The sequence below is a fragment of the Genypterus blacodes genome, unplaced genomic scaffold (assembly GCF_046128005.1).
Source record: "Genypterus blacodes isolate CSIRO-AG114 ecotype Tasmania unplaced genomic scaffold, CSIRO-AGI_Gbla_v1 ptg000204l_1, whole genome shotgun sequence".
Classification (NCBI taxonomy): Eukaryota; Metazoa; Chordata; class Actinopteri; order Ophidiiformes; family Ophidiidae; genus Genypterus; species Genypterus blacodes.
Window position 1 is genome coordinate 225,001 of NW_027467003.1, and position 26,070 is coordinate 251,070.

The 26,070-nt window shown below is 43.8% G+C and overlaps 1 protein-coding gene and 1 long non-coding RNA gene across 3 annotated transcripts in view; one reads left to right on the forward strand and one right to left on the reverse strand.

The window, feature by feature from the left end:
* Positions 1-10,708, reverse strand: part of LOC143015485 (3',5'-cyclic-AMP phosphodiesterase 7B-like) — a 22,826-nt gene extending 12,118 nt beyond the window's left edge. Inside the window, exons 1-2 of one of the 2 annotated variants that reach the window (XM_076169489.1) lie at positions 10,551-10,708; positions 10,298-10,418 (exon numbers count right to left, since the gene is read on the reverse strand). In XM_076169489.1, coding sequence (XP_076025604.1) covers positions 10,298-10,309 — 12 coding nt within the window. In that variant the 5' untranslated portion in view covers positions 10,310-10,418; positions 10,551-10,708. Of the gene's footprint in view, positions 1-2,512; positions 2,643-10,297; positions 10,419-10,550 lie in introns of those variants that run through there. The other variant, XM_076169488.1, reaches the window with a different exon arrangement.
* LOC143015486 (uncharacterized) overlaps positions 2,712-26,070 on the forward strand; it is a 26,412-nt gene continuing 3,053 nt past the window's right edge. Inside the window, exons 1-2 of the long non-coding RNA XR_012965432.1 lie at positions 2,712-2,799; positions 6,533-6,602. This is a non-coding gene — a long non-coding RNA (uncharacterized LOC143015486). The remainder of the gene's footprint in view (positions 2,800-6,532; positions 6,603-26,070) is intronic.

A 26,070-nucleotide genomic window follows, 5' to 3' on the forward strand; every position in this document is an offset into this window, starting at 1 on the left:
CGGAGAGAGAGACACAGAGAGAGAGAGAGAGAGACGGAGAGAGAGAGAGGGAAAGAGACAGGGAGACGGAGAGATAGAGACGGAGACAGAGACAGAGACAGAGAGACGAAGAGAGAGAGACGGAGAGAGAGAGACAGGGAGAGAGGGACAGGGAGATGGAGACGGAGAGAGAGATGGAGAGAGAGAGAGACAGAGAGACGGAGAGAGAGACAGAGACAGAGAGAGATTAATATTAATATGACACATAAACACATCAGTCCTGGTGTTTTACATGCCGACCTCCTGTAATAAACACTGGGTGTCTTCTTTCCTGTTCTAACCCTTTGTTACTGCGAGGGGTTAAAGCATGAACACACTGACTGAACACCATGCTTAGATAAAGCATGAGTAAGTGATGACATGTACAGTGTATCTGCTGCATGCTTTGATAAGTGATAAACAGTGGGTGGAATCTGGGTCAGGCACACTGGCAACAATACACACAGTAAACACACACATTTCCCATTTCTATGTATTTGCTTCACGTTTCTTTAATATAATATGAGTAAGACACTTTCATGGCGGTGTTGCTTTGGCAGTTTACACTCATTTTCATGTCAGCGTGTCGATTGTAACGAGACGATCACACTGCTATCAGGCCACAGCTCCCGCTTCTGTTGTTATGTTTGTTTGTTGTAAGCTTGCTGCACTATTTTTACACCCGTGTGGTTGAAGATATGAGCAAGCGAGGAATGTCTTGTCAATGTGACTTGAGTTCTACTTAACGTGGATTTAATTAGAAGGTGGTGACAGTGGTGACGGGGAACTGTAAGTTGTGTAAAGCTCACATTAATAACTAACATCAATGTATATTTCTCTCACTGTATGCGTCAACACCTTCAACCACAGATAAACAGACAAGACAGCTGAATGTTTGAGGTGGAAAGCAAATTAAAGACGGCAACATCGGCTGTAGCTGATGTGAGATCTGAGCCGCTGCGCCTAATTACAACCCAAAGTCTAGTAGAGTTCAGGGCGACTCAGGTCAGGAGTATTATAGACTACAATTCCCAGTAGGTATATGGGGACGGCTATTTATACCAGCTAGTAACAGCTATAATAACGCCTCAACCTTTTGTGTGCATAGAAGAGAAGAGGGACTAAACGCACAGCGGGATGGAAATGAAGACAATGAGACACAGATAAGTGATGTACACATGACGAATCATCTGTTATTATTCTGTACGGCGCTGCTGCCTGTATGGAGGGAAGTAGTCACAAAAACAGAGACTGAGTAGGAGGATTTTCTCATAAATTAGTGCAATGTTGTTTACTGGCAGGGAGGAAACGGGTGGATGGAGACAAACCCGAGGCAACAACTGTTCACTCATGAAGCCCATGTGGTTTTGGCATGTTTACCGCTGTTTATACACCCGCTGTCACTTACTCTTTCATCATCTCAAGCTCCGTGGCCACTTCTCCCCATCCCCCCCCACCTCCCCTGTTTTTCTTTTTACTGAAAGCTCCCATCCGAAACCAAAAAGCCTCTTTCTAGTCTCGATCCTATCTTCTCTCTCCTGGTGTGCTTATTGCACAGCTGCTGTCAAACTGTTTACACTGGGCAGGTCTGTGCTTTATCTCCCATATGTTCTCTCAAAGTTGCACAGGAATGAACCTAGACTGATTTAAACGCTGGGAAACATTAGGAAAATAAATCTATAGGTGCTGGAGCGGAAACACAAGCTTTAACATAAAGACAATATCATCAATACAGTACAATTTTCTGCTTTGTACCTAAATCTGTCACTGTTTAAGATTCTGCACCTGTCACTTATTGTGCACTGATGTCCCGTTATCTTAACTTAACCACCAGATTTATTTAATGTTAACACACCTACTCGTACCTGGAACATCTTAAACCAAAGTGGTGAGACATACACAGGAAAGGTTTTTCCACTGACACACAACTGGAGAAAGGTTGAATTTCCCCATTACACCGCCTGTTACAACAATAAACTCTGCCTGTATTCATGTCCAATTCATAAACCTAAATTTGTACAATACCTCTTTATATAAGCGATTAAAGGACTAAAAATTGTAATATTTACAAACGTACACGCTGCAAACACACTGACCTACAAACCCCATTCCCTTTACTGTACACCTGCATGTTGACACAACAACACCACAGGCCTCCTGTCCTCCATCACTGCAGCTTGTGTTTGAATAAGAAAAGCTCCGCAGCAAACAACAAACACCAAGGTCACTGTAAACTCACCGCTGAGAACAAAACACAAACTGTTATCACTAAAGAATTATGAAACTGATAAGAAATAGCACCAAGTCGGCCATGACGGGATCCGGTGTAAACTTACTACTGCACGCTGTTTCAGTCCGTAAACGCATCATTACAGGAATGTAACAGGCTAACAAGCGTGGGCCTGTTTCAAAGCAACTCTGTTACGAGCCCGCAGCTGCCGTGTGTGTACGAACGGAGGGGGGAAATGTGTAACGTAGTGAAGTTTGGACGTACCTCGACCATTAAACAGGACATTGAACCATCGCGGCTGCCCGTGGATAACCTGCGAAAGTGATGATTGGAGTCTCGCGAGTACCGAGTGTCTTCATGGAAACCAGCACCGACCGGACCGCATACGGGACGGGGGGACGGGGTGGAGGGGGGCGGGAGAGGGAAAAAAAAGGTGACCGCGTCCTGGTTGACACCTGGTAGTGTGGAAGCGGCGCTATTTCATCATTCTGCCGGGCTTGTGCGGGGACCTAGAGCGCTAGCGAGGAGGGCGCAGGCGCTGAGAGATCAAGGTGAAGTTGCCTTTCGCCCCGCCGCGTCCGCCTGCATCCCTGTTTGGCTCGCGTGCGCGCGCCGCAGAGCCAGAGAGCGCGAGCTAGTGATGGGAAGTTCGGCTCTTTTCCGAGAGCCGGCTCTTTTGACTCGGCTCCCAAAGAAGAGCCGGCTCTTTCGACTCCCGATCGGCTCTTTATTTAGGATCTTTTGTAGCCTATAGCTTACCTTAACTTTGCAAAAAGATCAATGTTTATGTGTTGAAAAGCCTTTTGCTTTCAGTGTTTTTATGAGAGACCTTATAATTGCCTAATTCTGTGCATTTATTCTGTGACAAAATCACTCTTACATTTGTTTATTTCAATTAAACTTTTTTATTGCACAAATTAACAATAAACTTCAAACAAATCCACAGAGCAGAACCAAACTCAAGCTAACATTAATAATGTCCTCAATTAAACTTTTGTATTGGACAAATGAACGAAAGATTTCTAACAAATCCACAGAACAGAACCAAAACCAGAACCAAACTCCAGCAAACAGCATTAGTCCTCAGGGCAGGTTGGCATTCAGGAAGATCAGATGCCTCAGCTTGGATGGGCTGATACGATTTTGCCTCTCCGTGAGTATCTGCCCTGTTTTGGAAAAGATTTTCTCAGAAGGAACTGATGTGCCAACAATACATAGTCTCCCCTCCATCACCTTCACCAGGCGTGGAAAGACTGAGGCCTTGGCCTGCCACCAGCTCAGTGGGTCTTCTGCTCTCTGGATGAGGGGCTCCTCCAGGTAGCTCCTCACCTCCATTATAGCATCAGCTGTCGGATTTCTCCTTGAAGCATCTCCTGTAGCTCTGTCATCAAAAAGCCTCCAAACAGCAGAGGTTTGCTGCTCCTCCTCCACTTGGCCCTCTAATGGGGGAGCTGGCTGGCTGCTGGGGGTGCATTTTGCTGCTGCTGCTGCACTAATCCTCTGAAGAGCTTCATCAATAGCTCTACCATCACTGAAGGCAAGTTTTTTAAACCTTGGATCCAATAAGGTAGTTTCTGAAAGGACAGTGTTGTACTCCATCCGCAGAAATTTGCGGTCCATGGCTGAAGAAAGAGCTGCAACTAATTCCTTCACTTTCGGCACAGTTACTGTCCGTTGGTTCTCGGCTGTCACCCGCTGCAGACCTTTGCAAAGCAGGAGCATTTTCGAGGCTGTGACATAGCTGAAGGAGAGAAAACAGCAACTTTTAGAATTTAGTTTTTTAAAAGTATGTGGCATATTATACGTGATGCATTATACTGTATGTGTTGTGTTTGCAATGTATAATAGTAACTGAATAGCAGTAGAGAAAACAATGCTTCAATGGTTCTAGGTACCTGTCTGCACTTATCTCCACAGTCACCTCCTCGAATGGTTGCAGGACGGCGCAGACCTCTTTCAGCAGCTCCCATTCCTCTTGGCTTAATGGCTCAATAGATGCGTTGATGAGGGCCAGGGTGGAGATGATGGCATCTTTTATTTCAAGCATCCGTTTCAACATATAAAATGTTGAGTTCCACCTGGTGGCACACTCTTGTTTGGGCCTCAGTTCAGGAATCCCCATTTGGCGCTGTGTGGACTTTAGCTTCTGTGCTGCTACTGTGCTTTTGCGGAAAAACTCCACAACAGCCTTCACCTTATCCACGGTTGTTTTGATCACCTTCAGAGCATCTCTAACCACCAGGTTTAGTGTATGCGCCAGACATGGGTGATGGGTCCACTTCAAAATTTTTATGGCTTTGGTGATGTTTGCAGCATTATCACTCACACAACACACCACTTTGTCCTCCACTTGCCACTCTTTTGCCACTCTTAGTAGCTCCTCTGCCAAGTTGTCGGCAGTGTGTCTGTCCGTGAACTCAAAGCAGTCCAGAAGGCAAGATGTCATCTTGTAATCCTCAATAAAGTGGCAAGTGACAGACATGAAGGAGCAGGTTGTTCTGGAGGTCCAGCAGTCGGTTGTCAGGCATACTGATGGAGCTTTTTTCACCCTTTCATGCCATAATGCTCGTTCTGTGTGATATAGATTTGGAATCATCGTTTGGGACAATGTTTTTCTACTGGGTAGACTGTATGTTGGATTTAGGGCTTTGACAAAGTTTTTCATTCCTTTGTCCTCCACGATGGAAAAAGGTTGAAAATCGGAGGCTACCATCTTAGCCAACTCAACATCAATATTGTGTTGTTTGGCTGGGGTCATCAGTTTAGGCATAAACTGATTGATTTTGATCTGAGTTGCAGTATGAGGGATACTTGCGCGCATGGCGATGGCAGTAGATGACGTTGAAGCAGCTGTTGTTCTGGTATGAGATACACCTGGATCAGAAGTTGGTGAGCTGGCTTGCCCTCTCTCCTCCAACTGCACTGCAGGATGGACAGTCCTGGCATGTCTATGCAGGTTTGTGGTGGAACCTGCTCTTACAGTGACCTTGGTTTTGCAGTGAAGGCACTCTGCTGTGTTGTTTCCAAGATCTTTAAACTGCAGCCAGATGCTGCTTCGCTTTCTAGTCTCACTCATATTAATAACAATGTAAAACTCACACACGCTCCTCAGTCTTCCTCACCGCTCTGTCTCTCTCTTCACCTGCAGTGGAGTCAAGTAGAGGTGGGCTGGGCGGATCGATCCTAATATGGATAATATATTCAAGCTTTTTTTTTTCTCCCGCACGCACTGAATGCTGCGGGTTCATCAAAGTGTGTCTGTCTGTGAGAATAGCGCTGTGTCACAGCAGGGAGCGGAGCATCACACTTTGCGGAGCATCACACCTTGCTCCCCCTTCCGCCTCATCTTTTGATGTTGCCCTGTCACTTGGCTCAAGCATGCAGGTACGCTCAGCCTGGCCCGCCCACTCAGCGCGCACCCCTCGACACACACACACACACTTTGCGGAGCATCACACTTTGCGGAGCATCACACCTTGCTCCCCCTTCCTCCTCATCTTTTGATGTTACCCTGTCACTTGCAGGTACGCTCAGCCTGGCCCGCACACACACACACACACACACACACACACACACACACACACACACGCCAGCCACACACACACACACACACACACACACACACACACACACACACACACACACACACACACACACACTTCACACTTCTACTGGCCCTGTAGTTACTTGGTATCGGATCGATACCAAATACCCGGTAGCACCCATCTCTAGAGTCAAGTGGTGTGTCTGCCCCGCTCCCCTCTCTGTTTACACATCCTTAAGTTATTATCATTATTATTATTAGTAGTAGTAGTATAGAGTAGTATAGTAGTAGTATAGAGAAATGATTTGTCTTTCCTTTTTTCTGATGTTTAATTCTTATTTTGCTTATTCTCATGTCTATAAGAATAAAGTTAACCATGACCCATTTTGATACTTATTTGGGGTTCTCCAAGTGCACATTGGAAGTCTCACATTAGAAATAGGGCCATTTCTATCCTGCAGTTGAAGTCTAGGCAAATTGTGAGACACACAAATATAAATGTAAAACAATAAAGCTACATGCAAAGAAGATTAAACTCTTACAGGGCGAGCAAACTATCTAGGCGAATGCAACCATAAACAGTCAGAGACAGACAGAAGAATGGGGACCTTATATTGTGTGTATTTGAGGAATTATGCACCACATCTTTACTTGGAGTACAAGTACTTGGAATGTTTGTATACTGCTGATGTCTACTGGTAGTTTAATCTACTGGACTATCTCTTGTGGGTATTTTTTAGACATGATGGGCTTCCTCCTGAATGGACAGAGAAGACAAAATTATCAACATTCTGTACAAAGATCCCAGAGGTAAGATTTTCTTTAGACAGTTTCTAAATCTGGTAAGTTTCAGTACTGTGGCAGGCGTCAGTTTCTATATTGCCACTTTATAGACTAATAAAACAAATCTTTAATAAGCCTTGTGACATGATCTTGTTTCTGTTTAGCTGTGACCCTCTGCCATCTCATTCTGCCTTTGGGTTGAGGATACCACCCAGCCAGATTCTGCAACAGCTTGCACTGACTCAAAATACCCAACAAATGTATTCTATGAGATCACAAGTGAGGCACAAAAATAAACATAATTTGAAGAAAAGTCTTGTTTGGTGCTTTATTTTCACAACGAAAATGTAACTACTAATATTTATAAATAGAGGGACTGGCGACCTGTCCAGGGTGTATACCGCCCTCTCCCGTTGACAGCTGGGACTGGGTCTAGCAACCCAGCGATCCACTAGTAGATAAGCGGTGATAGATAGTGGATGGATGGGCACAGACGTCTTCCTTAACAGATTATTGGTGAACGTATAAAGAACATATAAAATCTGCCTCACACGTGTCAACAGTTGCTGACAGAATGGCTATACAGGTATGTGATATATTTTTTTGGATGTAGGTGTTTGAATAGAAATTTATAACTGTTTTGTTTACTCTACTACAGCAATACGTCATAGCATATCAGAGTGCTGCATTTTGGATAGTTTTGTAAGGCACAACAAAGCTTTCACATCGCACCTTTGATGTGTGGTTTCGACAAAAACGGACATGCGTCGAGTTAAGCCTGTATGATAGAAACCTTAGCTTGTTAGCTAGGGGGGGATGTCCACGTGTCCTGAAGTATTTTTAAAGTCCTCGGGGCACCACCCTGTTTGTTGGCACAGGGAACCAAGATAGCAGATAATTGACCTAACCTTAAAGATTCACCATAAGTCTTAATTATCAATTAAAATTATCAGATTAATTAATAAAACGGGAATAATTTAAAGATTAGTTTTGCGCTCGAAATCAGTCTAGAAGGGTGAGACTTGACGCGCGTAGAGGCTGATAATCATACAAACATTCAGAGCAAACAATTTCAGACACTTCTTGTTATAACACGGCCACTAGTAGGATCTGGATCAAACTAAGACGGCGGGATCTAGCTTGGCCATTGCTACAGGCTATGTAGCAATGGCGGCTAAACACGTGTGAATGGTAGCGGTCCCAAGAAATGCGGCTTTCTACCTCGCTTCCCTATATGTGTGCTGGTGCGTGCGTGCCTGTGTGTGAGAGTGTGCTCCACCCCTCGACACAGCAGAAGATGGGGTAGAGACAGTCTTGATTCAGGTAACTTGTGAGGCAGGCTGAGAGGCTCAAAGCAAGGCCTACAATACACAAAATGACAGTCAGACGCACGGAGGTGTAGCACATTAGCAGTTTACCAGAACAAAGGATTGAGAGAGAGATAGAGAGAGAGAGAGAGAGAGAGAGAGAGAGAGAGAGAGAGAGAACGGCGCACATGCAATCGGTGTTGATTAACACTCTGCAGAATGAGTCGCTCCCGAACTCTGACTTTCTAGCTTGGCCATTGCTACAGGCTATGTAGCAATGGCGGCTAAACACGTGTGAATGGTAGCGGTCCCAAGAAATGCGGCTTTCTACCTCGCTTCCCTATATGTGTGCTGGTGCGTGCGTGCCTGTGTGTGAGAGTGTGCTCCACCCCTCGACACAGCAGAAGATGGGGTAGAGACAGTCTTGATTCAGGTAACTTGTGACGCAGGCTGAGAGGCTCAAAGCAAGGCCTACAATACACAAAATGACAGTCAGACGCACGGAGGTGTAGCACATTAGCAGTTTACCAGAACAAAGGATTGAGAGAGAGATAGAGAGAGAGAGAGAGAGAGAGAGAGAGAGAACGGCGCACATGCAATCGGTGTTGATTAACACTCTGCAGAATGAGTCGCTCCCGAACTCTGACTTTCTAGCTTGGCCATTGCTACAGGCTATGTAGCAATGGCGGCTAAACACGTGTGAATGGTAGCGGGCCCAAGAAATGCGGCTTTCTACCTCGCTTCCCTATATGTGTGCTGGTGCGTGCGTGCCTGTGTGTGAGAGTGTGCTCCACCCCTCGACACAGCAGAAGATGGGGTAGAGACAGTCTTGATTCAGGTAACTTGTGAGGCAGGCTGAGAGGCTCAAAGCAAGGCCTACAATACACAAAATGACAGTCAGACGCACGGAGGTGTAGCACATTAGCAGTTTACCAGAACAAAGGATTGAGAGAGAGATAGAGAGAGAGAGAGAGAGAGAGAGAGAGAGAGAGAGAGAGAACGGCGCACATGCAATCGGTGTTGATTAACACTCTGCAGAATGAGTCGCTCCCGAACTCTGACTTTCTAGCTTGGCCATTGCTACAGGCTATGTAGCAATGGCGGCTAAACACGTGTGAATGGTAGCGGTCCCAAGAAATGCGGCTTTCTACCTCGCTTCCCTATATGTGTGCTGGTGCGTGCGTGCCTGTGTGTGAGAGTGTGCTCCACCCCTCGACACAGCAGAAGATGGGGTAGAGACAGTCTTGATTCAGGTAACTTGTGAGGCAGGCTGAGAGGCTCAAAGCAAGGCTTACAATACACAAAATGACAGTCAGACGCACGGAGGTGTAGCACATTAGCAGTTTACCAGAACAAAGGATTGAGAGAGAGATAGAGAGAGAGAGAGAGAGAGAGAGAGAGAGAGAGAGAGAGAGAGAGAACGGCGCACATGCAATCGGTGTTGATTAACACTCTGCAGAATGAGTCGCTCCCGAACTCTGACTTTCAGACGTATTTATACAGTTGATTGTCACTCAAGAAAAGACCCGTTCAGTGGATATTGACAAACCACCTGGGACCCCTGTAAACACTACATGACGATATTGGGTAATAGTTCACTTTATAACGGCCATAAACTATCATCTATATGTCTGCTGTTTAAGCCCAAGGCTTAAACTGTTAACCTTCTGTGCAATTTACATTCCTTGTCCAGTTTAGACTAGCTTGAGGTCCACTTTTCCTTTGTCCATTGTCAACTGTAAGGCCTTCCCTACTAGAATGGATATATGTTGAGGCAGTAGTCGAGTGGGTAGAGCTTCCGCTTAAGAACCGGAGGGTTGCCGGTTCGAGTCCCTGCCGAGGTGCCCCTGAGCAAGGCACCAAACCCTCAATTGCTCCCCCCTCTGCGAAGGGTGGTAATATAATGTAATGTAAGTCGCTTTGGATAAAAGCGTCTGCCAAATGATCGTAATGTAATGTAATGTAATGTTCTTATTGAGATGCTAGATCACAGCAAAATATACCACAGAAGTTAGTTAAGTTTTGTAAGGCACAACAAAGCTTTCACATCGCACCTTTGATGACAGATGCAGATTTCCATCGAGTGCGTCGATGATCGTAATCCGAGTTCTATCGTCATTGTCTACGACGATAAATCAATTAAGTTTCAACAGGTAAGTCTTCAACCAACAAAATACACATTCAAATAAAAATGTGATCTTAAAGTCATTTGATGTATAAATATCGTGGTATATCCCTGGAATTGTGTTTTTTCCTCTTCCTTGCATGTCCAGTTCCACGTGTGTGATGTAACATGGCGTCATATATCAGCCAGGTAAACATTTACATTTGTGTAATAAGGATTGTTTTACAATATTCTATAAGATCAAATAATGACAATTTTTTTTTTCTATTTAAAAATGATCAATGCCTTACCTGATACTTCATTCCCCATGTAGCAATGTGACCCCATCTGATGATGAGGATGTGGATGGGGTCGTCCCCATGGAGACTTCATGCAGTTTCCATGAGCTGTCTGCTGGTGGCGACACTGAATCTGGTGGAGAACAAGGCCAACTCAGGTTAACTTAGTCAATTTGTTCTATAACATGTCTTGTCATTGGTCAAGGCTATACAATCTGAAATGTGATTGTCATATTGTGAGAATGTTATACTTTTACTTACTTACTTTATATCTAAATGCAGAGAGAGTGACAGATACTTCTTCCCCTACAGCTACGATGGGACCCAATATGATTTGGGTGAGGATTGGGTCATCCTGTTGGAGATTTCATTTGATGACCCTTCTGCTGGTGGGAACACTGAATCTGGTGGAGAACAAGGCCAACTCAGGTTAACTTAGTCAATTTGTTCTATAACATGTCTTGTCATTGGTCAAGGCTATACAATCTGAAATGTGATTGTCATATTGTGAGAATGTTATACTTTTACTTACTTACTTTATATCTAAATGCAGAGAGAGTGACAGATACTTCTTCCCCTACAGCTACGATGGGACCCAATATGATTTGGGTGAGGATTGGGTCATCCTGTTGGAGATTTCATTTGATGACCCTTCTGCTGGTGGGAACACTGAATCTGGTGGAGAACAAGGCCAACTCAGGTTAACTTAGTCAATTTGTTCTATAACATGTCTTGTCATTGGTCAAGGCTATACAATCTGAAATGTGATTGTCATATTGTGAGAATGTTATACTTTTACTTACTTACTTTATATCTAAATGCAGAGAGAGTGACAGATACTTCTTCCCCTACAGCTACGATGGGACCCAATATGATTTGGGTGAGGATTGGGTCATCCTGTTGGAGATTTCATTTGATGACCCTTCTGCTGGTGGGAACACTGAATCTGGTGGAGAACAAGGCCAACTCAGGTTAACTTAGTCAATTTGTTCTATAACATGTCTTGTCATTGGTCAAGGCTATACAATCTGAAATGTGATTGTCATATTGTGAGAATGTTATACTTTTACTTACTTACTTTATATCTAAATGCAGAGAGAGTGACAGATACTTCTTCCCCTACAGCTACGATGGGACCCAATATGATTTGGGTGAGGATTGGGTCATCCTGTTGGAGATTTCATTTGATGACCCTTCTGCTGGTGGGAACACTGAATCTGGTGGAGAACAAGGCCAACTCAGGTTAACTTAGTCAATTTGTTCTATAACATGTCTTGTCATTGGTCAAGGCTATAAAATCTGAAATGTGATTGTCATATTGTGAGAATGTTATACTTTTACTTACTTACTTTATATCTAAATGCAGAGAGAGTGACAGATACTTCTTCCCCTACAGCTACGATGGGACCCAATATGATTTGGGTGAGGATTGGGTCATCCTGTTGGAGATTTCATTTGATGACCCTTCTGCTGGTGGGAACACTGAATCTGGTGGAGAACAAGGCCAACTCAGGTTAACTTAGTCAATTTGTTCTATAACATGTCTTGTCATTGGTCAAGGCTATACAATCTGAAATGTGATTGTCATATTGTGAGAATGTTATACTTTTACTTACTTACTTTATATCTAAATGCAGAGAGAGTGACAGATACTTCTTCCCCTACAGCTACGATGGGACCCAATATGATTTGGGTGAGGATTGGGTCATCCTGTTGGAGATTTCATTTGATGACCCTTCTGCTGGTGGGAACACTGAATCTGGTGGAGAACAAGGCCAACTCAGGTTAACTTAGTCAATTTGTTCTATAACATGTCTTGTCATTGGTCAAGGCTATAAAATCTGAAATGTGATTGTCATATTGTGAGAATGTTATACTTTTACTTACTTACTTTATATCTAAATGCAGAGAGAGTGACAGATACTTCTTCCCCTACAGCTACGATGGGACCCAATATGATTTGGGTGAGGATTGGGTCATCCTGTTGGAGATTTCATTTGATGACCCTTCTGCTGGTGGGAACACTGAATCTGGTGGAGAACAAGGCCAACTCAGGTTAACTTAGTCAATTTGTTCTATAACATGTCTTGTCATTGGTCAAGGCTATATAATCTGAAATGTGATTGTCATATTGTGAGAATGTTATACTTTTACTTACTTACTTTATATCTAAATGCAGAGAGAGTGACAGATACTTCTTCCCCTACAGCTACGATGGGACCCAATATGATTTGGGTGAGGATTGGGTCATCCTGTTGGAGATTTCATTTGATGACCCTTCTGCTGGTGGGAACACTGAATCTGGTGGAGAACAAGGCCAACTCAGGTTAACTTAGTCAATTTGTTCTATAACATGTCTTGTCATTGGTCAAGGCTATACAATCTGAAATGTGATTGTCATATTGTGAGAATGTTATACTTTTACTTACTTACTTTATATCTAAATGCAGAGAGAGTGACAGATACTTCTTCCCCTACAGCTACGATGGGACCCAATATGATTTGGGTGAGGATTGGGTCATCCTGTTGGAGATTTCATTTGATGACCCTTCTGCTGGTGGGAACACTGAATCTGGTGGAGAACAAGGCCAACTCAGGTTAACTTAGTCAATTTGTTCTATAACATGTCTTGTCATTGGTCAAGGCTATACAATCTGAAATGTGATTGTCATATTGTGAGAATGTTATACTTTTACTTACTTACTTTATATCTAAATGCAGAGAGAGTGACAGATACTTCTTCCCCTACAGCTACGATGGGACCCAATATGATTTGGGTGAGGATTGGGTCATCCTGTTGGAGATTTCATTTGATGACCCTTCTGCTGGTGGGAACACTGAATCTGGTGGAGAACAAGGCCAACTCAGGTTAACTTAGTCAATTTGTTCTATAACATGTCTTGTCATTGGTCAAGGCTATATAATCTGAAATGTGATTGTCATATTGTGAGAATGTTATACTTTTACTTACTTACTTTATATCTAAATGCAGAGAGAGTGACAGATACTTCTTCCCCTACAGCTACGATGGGACCCAATATGATTTGGGTGAGGATTGGGTCATCCTGTTGGAGATTTCATTTGATGACCCTTCTGCTGGTGGGAACACTGAATCTGGTGGAGAACAAGGCGAACTCAGGTTAACTTAGTCAATTTGTTCTATAACATGTCTTGTCATTGGTCAAGGCTATACAATCTGAAATGTGATTGTCATATTGTGAGAATGTTATACTTTTACTTACTTACTTTATATCTAAATGCAGAGAGAGTGACAGATACTTCTTCCCCTACAGCTACGATGGGACCCAATATGATTTGGGTGAGGATTGGGTCATCCTGTTGGAGATTTCATTTGATGACCCTTCTGCTGGTGGCGACACTGTTGGAGGTCAAGGCCATCACAGGTTGATACATTTAAGGCTCTTCTATTTGTGAATATGTTGTATTTTTATTTATAAATTTAAGTTTACAAAAAGACTTACCAGACACTTTTCTCCCCATGCAGCAATGTGAACCCATCTGATTCCAGCGACGACTTAGACAGTTTCTGAATCTGGTAAGTTTGAGTACTGTGGCAGGCGTCAGTTTGTATATTGCCACTTTATAGACTTATAAAACAAATCTATTATAAGCCTTGTGACATGATCTTGTTTCTGTTCAGTTGTGACCCTCTGCCATCTCATTCTGCCTTCATTCTAGCGTTGAGGCTACCATCCAGCCAGATTTTGCAACAGCTTCTTCCCCCAAGCCATCAGATTCAAAATACCTTGAGATCACAAGTGAGGCACAAGTGCTAACCACAGTACCACCTGTGTTCCCAAAATAAACATAAATTGAAGAAAGTCTTGTTTGGTGCTTTATTTTTACAACGAAATACAATGTAACTACTAATATCTATAAATATCAAAACTATAATACACATTAAGGATTAAAGGTTTTTATGTATAATGCACTGCCACATGCATAGAAGTCATGCAGCTAGAATTCCATTTAACAACCAAAACAAAACAGGCTTGAACAGTGTCCTTTTTTAACCAACCTTTTCACAGGAGACCCGTTTCTCTCGTGGTCTTCCTGTGAGCCAGCTAATCTGATCTTACTCTCCTAGTGAGCCGCAGAGTGCTCATATAGTTTTTCTAGAAAAATCTCTTACATAGTCGTTCAGTACCCCCAAGCTCCTTGAGGTTTCCGGCAAATAAGAAATCTTTTCAGCATTTCAAAGTCTCATTTATGGAATGTTTGACAACCTTGTCAAAATCATTCAAGATCTCATGAATGAGCAGTTTCAACATTTTAGCCATCACTTGACTACTAGCGTCTTCGGGTTAAAGACGACTGGGACTTCCCAGCATTTTGTTGCGCAATCTCTTCTCTTGTTCTATTGTTGGCCCTGGCTACCTTAGAAACCATGTCACGGTGACCTGGCAAGACATAATGTTGCTTCCTCGCTGATGATGGATGAACGATTCTGGTAAACCACTCAAGGTTAAAAACAACTTGTGTACTTCCTTTCTGATATTGAACAGTTACATAATATTAAATGATTGCCAAGAGCACACGGTTAACTTGCATACTATTGTCCTGAATAAAGCACATTTTCTTCCACACCTTCTAGCTCAACTTTGTATCACGATGCTACTGAGGCTTTTGCCAAGTCACAACTGAGCAAATGTGACATTATTTTCATTGTTTGATCATTTTTAAACATTTTACACTCTCTATCTTTGTTGCTTACATGTTATGGGCATTTTTACTTTTTGATTTGATAGTTGAATTCAGCTCTGCAGTAACTGAGGTTAATATAGTTACAGTAACCAAATGGCTGGCTCCAGCAAGTCTGTTAATAAAACAGCAATAAAACAGCGAGATCCACAGCTTCTCTCTCCAGGAGGGCTTGATAACACATATCTGTCAACAGGTGAAGAGGGCACTGCATCACCTAATCAAAGCCTCAGCATCTGTTAGATAGCAGGAGGCAGGAAGAGCCTCTCAGTCTGCGGTGCCTGGATTAGATCAGTGGGGTTATAGAAGGGTTAATCACACTATAGTGTTGTTCTTTAATTTACACGCAAAGAGTATTCCACTTTCCCCCACAGACAGCTGTTCATCCCTCAGATTTGAATCTTAGCGCCGCGTCTCTCTTGAAGCTGGCTGACCAATAGATAACAAACGCTTCACTTCCATACGGCGCCGTATCAAAAGGTGAGCAGAACATGTTAAATTTGTAGATGGAAGTGGGTGATTGTCTGTTGTAAGTCACGTATATTTAAAGTAATTCTAAGAGGGGACATACTGAAATCTCTGTATGAGTAATTGTGGTAACACTTTGGAAATCTCATATTCGGTACAGACTGGGGAATTACGGGATATTCGATCCGGCAAGTTAAAGTTTTGTTTTTAAATTAAACTAATAGTAGTTAAAGTCTACTTAGTTTGGGGTTCAGGTCCCTTATTAAATTTTTAAAAGGAGCCAATTCAGTTAACGTCTGGTTTGGTGGGTTAAAGTCCCTTATTAAAACGGAACTAATATTGGTTAGAGTCCATTATTTTGTCATTATTTTGTCCATTATTTGGTTATGGTTTAAGTCCGTTGATTTGTGTTAAAATATAACCCGCTAATTATTAGTAAGGAATGTCCAAGCGTTCTTGTGGTTGGTTGAATTCCAGTTATTGTTAACTTGTTAAGATTAAAAATTTAAAAACCTCGGAGGTGCACTTTTGCAGAAGTGTGGTAGGTTACTGACACAACACAAAGAATAAACAGACTTTTGAGTAATTAACAATCATTCCAACTGATTCTGTGTTAAGTCCTGTCTAGGAGATAGTCGTATAGTCAAGTGGATGAATATTCGTATAAGGAGTAATATTCTTGTCTGAGAAATCGTTTATTGAAGTCCGGACGAAGCCGGGGGCTTCAGGTGATTTTTGATTGTCTGTATTTAGATCTGTTTCGAGGTTCGGTGAAACCTGCGTACTGGCCATACGTGGAATAAACAAAGCTGTATGTCTGTGTGTGTGTGAGTGTGTGTCCATGTCTTTGACTACAGGAGCGAACGAATGAGCCGTATGTCTGTGAGAGAATTGGCCGTGTGTTCTGGTCCAGCTGTGCACGTGTGTGAGTGTGTGTGACTTGCAGCACTTGTGTTTGTTTTTCCTCGTTAGTGTGACTGAGAGGTGGCTGCATCTGACTGAGATTCTGCGTGTGTGTGTGTCTGGATGTCTAAGCTGTGTTAATAACTTTGTTTTGTGTCTGAATATCTGGGTTGTGTGTGTAACTGTCTTATAACACTTGTCTTTGAATATCTGAGCTGTGTGAATAACTTTGTTTTTACGTGTCTGAATATCTGAGGTGTGTGTGTAACTGTCTTATAACACGTGTCCCTGAATATCTGAGCTGTGTGATTAACCCTCTGTGTGTCTGGGTGTCTGAATATATTCAGGATATATGTTTTATAAAAGTTGAGAGACTTTTTCGGGAGTTTTTCAGCCCCGGCATATCATGCAGTAATATACAATGATACACTGCCGAAGTCCCGGGGATTAATTGTTGGTGAATCCCGAAAAATAACTATTACATTGGATTTCTGTTTTTTCATTCAGGAAGAGATTGAATAGTGCCATAGAGTCCTCAACAATATTGCATTGGCAATTGGTCCTCAAACTCTAGAAAAGTCAACAGCGCCCCAGACCCCAGAAGTGACGCAACGACGCCTCAGGCCTACAGCAGTACTGCAGCTACGAGAGTTCGCCGAATTTCAGAAAGCGACTCAATAGCGCCACCCTCAGCCCCTTTAGTAGTACTGCACCTGAATCTTCCCCTGACATTTATTATCGCACCCGCTGTAGTTGAAGAAAAGAAAAGAAAGTCCCTCTTAATTAATTAATTAGTTAAATAGCGTAAAATAAATAATTGAAATTGATTAATTAATTGATTAGTAGAAACAATTATTTTAATTTTGTTTTTAGCTTTGTTGAATTTTTTAGTTTTTTTTCTCTTTACATTTTTTAATTCAATTTTTTTTTTAAATAATTTTTAGACTTTAATTTTTAATTTTCTCTTTCTTAAATAAGTACAACATAAGAATATCATAAAGTTTGAAAAGACTTCTACAGTTATGGCCGAAATCCTTACTTGCAAGTCTTACACTGAGGCCACTCTGAGACGGGTCATGTCAGGAACGGATCCTGATAAAAGAGACAAAACCCGAGAACAACTGGAACGCCTCCTGTCTGACTGGGAAGACAGGGGCCTCTGGCCCAAACCTGATGCACCTCCTCCCTCCACTGAATACGTCAGAGCAACCTTTGACAGAATGAATGCAGCAGCTACAGAAGCTTCTAAGAAATGGGAGGCAGGTGGAAAGAAATCATGGGGTACAGCCAAGACAGACAGAGACCAGACGCAGAAGATTCGGGCCGGCGCCATGACCCTGCCGACGGCCGCCAATCAAGTGGAACAGCAAAACCGGGACAAGCTTGAAGAGGTCGAGTCCCTCACCTCAGGCGATTTCTTGGCTATAGAAGACCTTCTTGCCATGATGAGCCGCCTGTTAGGACGACAAACACTTAATGACATCGACGAACAGCTCCGCTTCGTGGCAGTAACAGACTCTGAGCCCTTCAACAGAGGAATGACTGCATATTGGACGGAACAGAGACGGCGCTTCCCCCCGGTTCTGAAAGTCTCCAACCTGCAGCGATTTGATTGGATCAAGGGAAAATCCTTCCATGTGTTCCTCAACAGTTGTGCTGAACAGTGAGCCGACACCACTGGAACAATGCCCCACACTGAATTGCCCAACAGCGCCAAAGGTTCAAATGTTCCGGGCAGCAGTGATACGCTCCCTAACCCAGCAGGTCCAGGCTAAATTGGAAGATGTCGTAGGACTGGACCAAGAAACCCACGACAAATGGCGGGCCGTGTTAGCTCATTACACTGAACGGCATTCTCAGACAGAACATTTAGACGTTTTAGAGATTAACACACTCCAGAAAACGTTGTTGAAGATGCGGATAGCCCAGATCAATACTGACAAGAAAACCAAGTCAGCCTCCCATGTTGAAATCTGCCCAGTGGTCCCCGAACCCCCCTCCCCAGCCGTCCCTGCCCAGCCAGCCGCCCCTCCACCAGAAGCACCCCAGACTTGGGCCCCTACTCAGCCAGCCTCATATGGAACGCATCCCTATCCATATGCTCCACAGCCTCCCATGTATTCCACCAGAATTTGTACCAGAATGGTCCGCGCAACCAAAGAGGACGTGGACGTGGACGTTTTGGAAAAGTCAGGGGAGGAAGAGGAGCAGAACTAGCTCAGCAGCCCCGCACCGAAGGCTGTTTTCATTGTTTAGATCCTGGCCACTGGATCCGAGAATGCCCACAATGGGATCATACAAGACAGCAGCTCCCACTGCAGCAGCCCCCCACCCAAGGCTGTTTTCATTGTTTGGATCCTGGTCACTGGGTCCGGGAGTGCGCACACATGGAACGTGCATGGCAGCAGTCCCAACTCCAGGCAGCAGGGGGATCTCGAGATGTACGGGGCAGGAAACAGTTAAGCGCCCACTGCAGCAGCCCCCATACACCCCATTGATGTTCCTGTATACCCAGCCCATAGATGACCAGTACAACCCAAGTCACTATTGACGAGGCCCGGAGACCGCGCATCCAACCCCCTCTCCAGTCTCCATAACCCACGCCCTCATGCCAAAGATTCACCCCTATCAGTTCAAATATGTCTTCAAACACTCATCACCATCAAACAAACAATGGCGCATGCGGCTGCATTGGCAGTACCAGACTACACCATGACCTTCCATTTAGATGTTTCTGAAAACACGGCATTGTGGACGCCGTGTTGTATCAGAAAAAGGGGGAAATGGCAAGAAGCTGTTAATGTGTTTAGGCCAAAGTTAAATTGTATTTGATATGACAAATGAAGTGTCTTAATCTCAATCACAGGGGCAAGGGATCACAACTGGTTCTCATCTGACATCTGGTGACTGTGTGGGGACCTCATAACTTCGCTCTCGCCTACCTGACGAATGGAAGGGCTCCTGTGCTCTCATTCAGCTGCTGATAATGCTCCTCCCCATGTCCTCTGTATCTGATTACAGATCTTGACAAGAGAAGCTCACCCTTTTTCACCTCACCAAGGGGCCATTTGGTCCACAGGTGTATATTGATGAGATTGGGGTGCTTTGGGGTGTTCCAGACAAGAACAGAGCTAGGGGGCGCAGGGTTTTGAATCATAGTTTTTCTGGCGGGCCACAATTGATAAAAATGTTGATTGAATTAACTTTATCTATTATAATCAACAGAGATTTGTCAATTACACACGGGATGCTGTAAAAGGGATGACTGAACAAATGGCCCCCACCATATTGATGACCTATCAGAATAGGATCGCCTTCGACATGATCTTAGCTAAAAAGGGGGTGTGTGTTCCATGTTTGGATCTTCTTGTTGTACTTCCAATAACACTTCCCCAGACGGTTTTGTCACCAAGGCATTAGCGAGTCTGAGGTCCCTGAGTCACGAGCTGTCTGAGAACTCAGGGATAGATGACTTCTTCTCTGACACCCTCGAGAAGCTATTTGGAAGATATAAGAAATTAGCTGCTGCCGTCTTCCTTTCTATTTCAGTTATGGCAGGGATTTTGGTTGTTTGTGGATGTTGTTGTGTTCCCTGCAGCCGAGCTCTTTTAGTTCGCCTGATCACCTCAATGATGACACCTGAGCCTCGTCAGATGGTGATGCTGACTCAACCTCTTCTGCTGGAGCAGGATGTCGGTGACGACCCTGATTTTCTTCCCCTGACCACAGTGGTTGTGAACTAAGGACTTCCTTTCCCTTTCTCCTCAGACTACCTCAGGATTACAAATGTTTATATTTTAAAAGCATGCACAAGTTTGCGCTTTTGCACCAGTGAATAGAATAGATTTAATTTGAGGTGTTTTATAACTGTGGGGTGGGAATTATTGAATTGTATTTGCTCGAGTTGTGTTCCAGGGCCTCTGAAGGTTTAAAGTTCCAGGTCCTAACGGCGGGCCTGTACAATGTGTGGACGCCTTCGCAGCGTCCCGTGAATGACCCTGGAACCAGATGGTTTATGTTACATATTATAGATGTGAAGAGGCGCTCCGAATCGCTGGGGGGTCCGATGGGTTGACCAGCTCCCTACCGGTCCGCGGAAGTTGTTTTTTGTGTTAATGAAAGAATAATTGCACAGTAATTTTCCATGAAGGAAGCAACTACTGTTTATTAAGGTGTCAAATGCATTGTATAGTTTATAGAGGTCATATGCACTGGTTGTATACATATCATATGCACTGAATCTGTTTGTATAAGTCATGTACATTGCATTTTTATACCTTTTGAATTCTACTGGATGATAATGTGATTCTGTTCATGTGATGAGATGTCGGATCAAACTGAGTGGTTTGGTTGGTGCTGCTGGCGGCTTAGATTGTTTATCTGAAGTTGGATTCATTGAATGATGAAAAGGGGGAATGTTGGAATATAACAAATAATGTCAACCAAATGGCTGGCTCCAGCAAGTCTGTTTATGGAGCAATAAAACAGCGAGATCCACAGCTTCTCTCTCCAGGAGGGCTTGATAACAAATATCTGTTAACAGGTGAAGAGGGCACCTAACCACCTGTTAACAGACCACTAATCACTAATCAAAGCCTCAGCATGTTAGATAGCAGGAGGCAGGAAGAGCCTCTCAGTCTGAGGTGCCTGGATTAGATCAGTGGGGTTATAGAAGGGTTAATCACACTATAGTGTTGTTCTTTAATTTACACGCAAAGAGTATTCCACTTTCCCCCACAGACAGCTGTTCATCCCTCAGATTTGAATCTTAGCGCCGCCTCTCTCTTGAAGCTGGTTGACCAATAGATAACAGTTAAACTACACTGTCATCAGTGAATTAGAATATTATGGAACTCCCTGTATTAGTGGGATAAATAGGGATGCACAGGAATATTTGAGGGTCCTTCTTTGACGCATGAGAGAGTCGGAACCAGTGCTGTCCAAAAGTCCTACTGCAATAAAACCCATCTGAAGATTCAGCCCGGCTTTTCCTCCTTCCTCATCAAATCAACGAACACGCAGGGGACACTCTATTGAATCCTCAATAAGTATAAAACCAAATAAAACAACCTGAGCTAATACCGCCAATGACAAGTGGACAAGTTTTGTTTCAGAATTTAATGAATTTTATGTCCTCAAGTTTACACTCGATCATATCAAAACACATCTTTCCACTTGGCCCATGTTAACTGTCTTCACATTAAATACGGCATTTATGTGTTTGACAAAAGCAATAGTTAAATGATTTGGACAGAAAACCGGAAATTGCTGCAAAACACCAAAACAAACAAAATGACTGCACTTGCACAACGTACAAAAAAAAAAAAAAAAAAAACGAAAACACAAACAGCAGCTGCATAGATTGGAGCCATACAAATCGTATAAATATCAGAAAACACCATATGAATGCAATCCTCTCACCTGGTGGAGGTTCAGACCGCATTCTGTGATCAAGAGGAGCTCTGCATACAAACGGTATCTTCAAGAATTCTGAAAACTTTAAGACTGTAGAAAAAGAAAAAGGACGTACCAAACCCATTCTTTACAGCAGGGGTGGGGAACCTCCGGCCTGCGGGCCGTATATGGGGAGGGGCTAGTAGTAGCAGCAGCAGCATCGCAGGGGCGGGGCTCATGAGCAGCGGACCAATCAGCGCTCGATAGTATCAAGACTCGACAACAACTAGCAGGCAGTCCTCAGAAGACCTTGATTGGACAAGAACAGCTGGAGCTAATATGAAAAACAAGGCAGTCATACCTCCAACAAGGCCGAGCAGTCCGACAATTATGACTCTGTCTCGCAATCACGAAATGTAACAGGTTATTGACTAGACCTGTGTTTTTGAATTGTGTCATATCCTCCTATGTACTGTCTGTATTTATCCCGAGACTGAGACTGGTTAGAGTCTAGAGTGTGCAATTTGTCGGACAACAGGTGCTAACAAATTGGCCAAAAAGGTATGTGATACATCTTTTTGGATGTATATGTTTGAATAGAAATGATATATAACTGTTTCTCAGAGTTTTTGGATAGTTTTGAATTTGGTTTGGACTAAATGGACATGGGTCGAGTGAGGCACGTATAGTTAGGCAACGTTAGCTTGTGGGGATGTTCACATGTGCTGAAGAACTTTGCAGATAAGTGAAGTTAGTTAAGTTTTGTATAGCACAACAAAGCTTTCACATCGCACCTTTGATGACAGATGCAGATTGCCATCGAGTGTGTCGATCGTAATCCAAGTTCTATCGTCATTGTCTACGACGTATTGAAAAAAGGACCTAGCTTTCTCTCTGGTGAATGATGAGGCAATGATGAACTGAAATCTTCAGATGGGTTTTACTGGAATAAGCCATTTAAGAGCGCTCGTCCTGCCCCCGTCATTGTGCTGTGGGTCAGGCCACGAGGTTACATATCCAGGCATGGGCAAACCGGGTGGTCGCCTGGGGCGCCATCAAGTGGGCAGGGCGCCAAACTGCAATCCACAAAAAAAAAAAAAAAAAAAAAACGAGAGAAAGAAAGAAAGAAAAAAAAGCGATAATATTGTGCCACGTTTTCATACATAAAGTACATTTTAATAAATATTATTTTGACTTCTGGTCTGAATCTGTGAGTAGGGATGCACGGTTTTTCAGAAACATCCAAATGGAAGGTGTTGATGTAGTCCAGTACTGGCATTGTAGCCGCATGCGCCATGGCTTGCTCGATGGTGATGAGTGTGTGAAGATCCATTTGACCTGATAAAGGATGGGTGAATATTCAGTTTGAGGGCGTAGGTTATGGTGATTGGGGAGGGGGTTGGATGCGCTGTCTCTGGGCCTTGTCAATAGTGACCCGGGTTGTAAGGGTCACCTGTGGGCCGGGCATACATGGGCATTTGTGGGGCGTATGGGGGATGGTGCGGTGAGCGCTCAACTGTTCCCTGTCCTCCTTTCTGATATTCCGCTGCTGAAGTTTAGACTGCTGCCATGCATATTCCATGTAAGGGCACGCTCGGACCCAGTGACAAGGATCTAAACAATGAAAACAGACTTTGTTGAGGGGCTGTCGACGTAGTGCTGCTCTTCTTCCTCTTCTGTCTTTTCCTGAATGTCCACGTCCTCTTTGATTGCGTGGCCCATTCTGGTACAGGGTGGAATACATCTGGGGCTGTGGAGCATATGGATAGAAATGCATACCATATGAGGCTGGCTGAGGAGGGACCCAAGCCTGGGGTGCTACAGGTGGAGGTGGGGCTAGCTGGGCAGGGACGGCTGGGGAAGGGAGTTCGGGGACCACTGGGCATATTTCAACAGGGGGGACTGACTTGGTTTCCTTGTCAGTATTGATCAGGGCAATCAGCTTTTTCAACAACGTTTTCTGGAGTGTGTTAATCTCTGAGACGTCTGAATCTTCTGTCTGAGAGTGCCGTTCAGTGTAATGAGCCAACACGGCCCGCCATTTGTCGTGGGTTTCCTGGTCCAGACCTACAACATCTTCCAATTTAGCCTGGACCTGCTGGGGCAGGGAGCGCATCACCGCTGCTCGGAAGATTTGGACCGTGGCACTGTTTGGCAATTCAGTGTGGGGCATTGTTCCAGTGGTGTCGGCTCACTGTTCAGCACAACTGTTGAGGAACACATGGAAGGATTTTCCCTTAATCCAATCCAACTGCTGCAGGTTGGAGACTTTCAGAATCGGGGGGGAAGCGTCGTCGCAGTTCAGTCCAATATGCAGTCCTTCCTCTGTTCAAGGGCTCCGAGTCTGCTACTCCCATGAAGCGGAGCCGTTAGTCGATGTCATCAACTGTTTCTCGTCCTAACAAGCGTCCCAGCATGGCCCGGAGGTCTCCCATGGCCAGGAAGTCGCCTGAGGTGAGAGACTCAAACTTGCAAATCCACTGGACTGCTCCTTCTACCAGTGGGGGCAAGCTGGATGCGAGGCCCTCCATGTCTCGATGCTTCCATGGAAAGAAAGTGACATTTCCAGCACTGTCTGGCAGCAGAGGGCACATGAATTGCACGGGATCTTTTCTTGATCCTTCAAGTTCATGTGTGGCCATATTTCTCATAGTTTGAGATCTTGTTGTTGTTCCTATGGAACTGCGTTTCCGGGTCAGACGCTCTTCTCCCCGTATATTGTGTGTTGCCCTTGACCTGGTGAATGGGGTCTGTTTTTCTGTTTGACACATCTGGAGAAAAAGGAAGGGCATGATAGCTGTTGGCGTCAGTGTCTTATTCATCTGCCTCCCATTCTTCCAAGCTCTTGAAGGGATTCCGGGAGGAGTCAAAAGGAACAGGGGAAATTTTCGGGGATCCTTGATGCATACACGAGGTCAGGAAGGGGTCGTGGGAGTTCCTTGAGGGGTCCAGACGCCTGGACAAGTCGGAAGTGTCAAAGGTCAGAGGCGTAGACTGGAGTCTATGTGGCATAGAGCAGGCACTGCTATGTGTACAAAGACACGTGACTGCAAGTCCCCCACCAACACACATACAGCTTTGAAAAAGGAACGTATGGCCAGTACGCAACTTTACCAAAAGTTTGAAAGGGGATTACCCTTAATCCACCAATACAACACAGACAGTTTAAAATTACATTACTCCGGAGATCTCAATAAACGGTCAGACAAAAATATTACTCCCTATACGGATATTCATCCTCCTGACTATACGACTATCTCCTAGACAGGACTTAACACAGAATCACTTGGAACGATTGTTAATTACTCCAAAGTCTATTTATTCTTTATTTTGTGTCAGTAATCTGCCACATCTCTCTTACAGATGCACCCCAAGGGTTCTCTAAGTATTTAAGCTTAACAAGTTAACAATAACTGGAATTCAACCAATATGTGATCACACCGAATCACAGGAACGCTTGGACATTCCTTACTAATAATTAGCGGGTTATATTTTAACACAAGTCGTTGGATTCAACCATAACTACATTGGAATTCAACCAAAATTAGTTCCGCAAAATTAATAAGAGAATTCAACTCCAGCTAATAACCGGAATTCAACCGAAATTAGCTCAATTTAAAATTGAAGAAGGAATTCAACCCAGGCTAAAAATGGAATTCAACTGAGATTAGCCTTTTTTTTTAAAAAACAATTTAATTAGGGAATTCAACCCTGGGAAGACTCGTATCTCCCCGGTCTGGATAAGAATTTCAATATGTTACCGCAGTTAACCATCCAGAGATTTCAGTCAGTCTCCTCTTTACATGACATTTATGTGGCTACAGCAGACAATCACCCACTTCCATAGATAAACTTTAGAGTGTCCAATAACCTATTACAGATTTGATTTAACAGGTTCTGTACTGTACCTTTTGAGTTGCGCGCATTATAGAAGTGGAGCGTTTGCCGGAGTTCTTCCAATAAACAAACACCACCAAACACGTCCAGGTGTCACCAAATATTGAAAAAAGGACCTAGCTGATGGTCTTTCTCTCATGTTCGTTGTTTTGGTTGTGAATGATGAGGCAAAGATGAACTGAAATCTTCAGATGGGTTTTACTGGAATAAGACATTGAAGAGCGCTCGTCCTGCCCCCGTCATTGTGTCGTGGGTCAGGCCACGAGGTTACATATCCAATTGCATTTATACAGCAAGTAATAGGCGTTCCCAGTATTATAATTCATTGGTGACAATGGTGTTTTTTCCTCTTCCTTGCATGTCCAGTGCCACGTGTCTGATTTAAGATTTAAGATACTTTA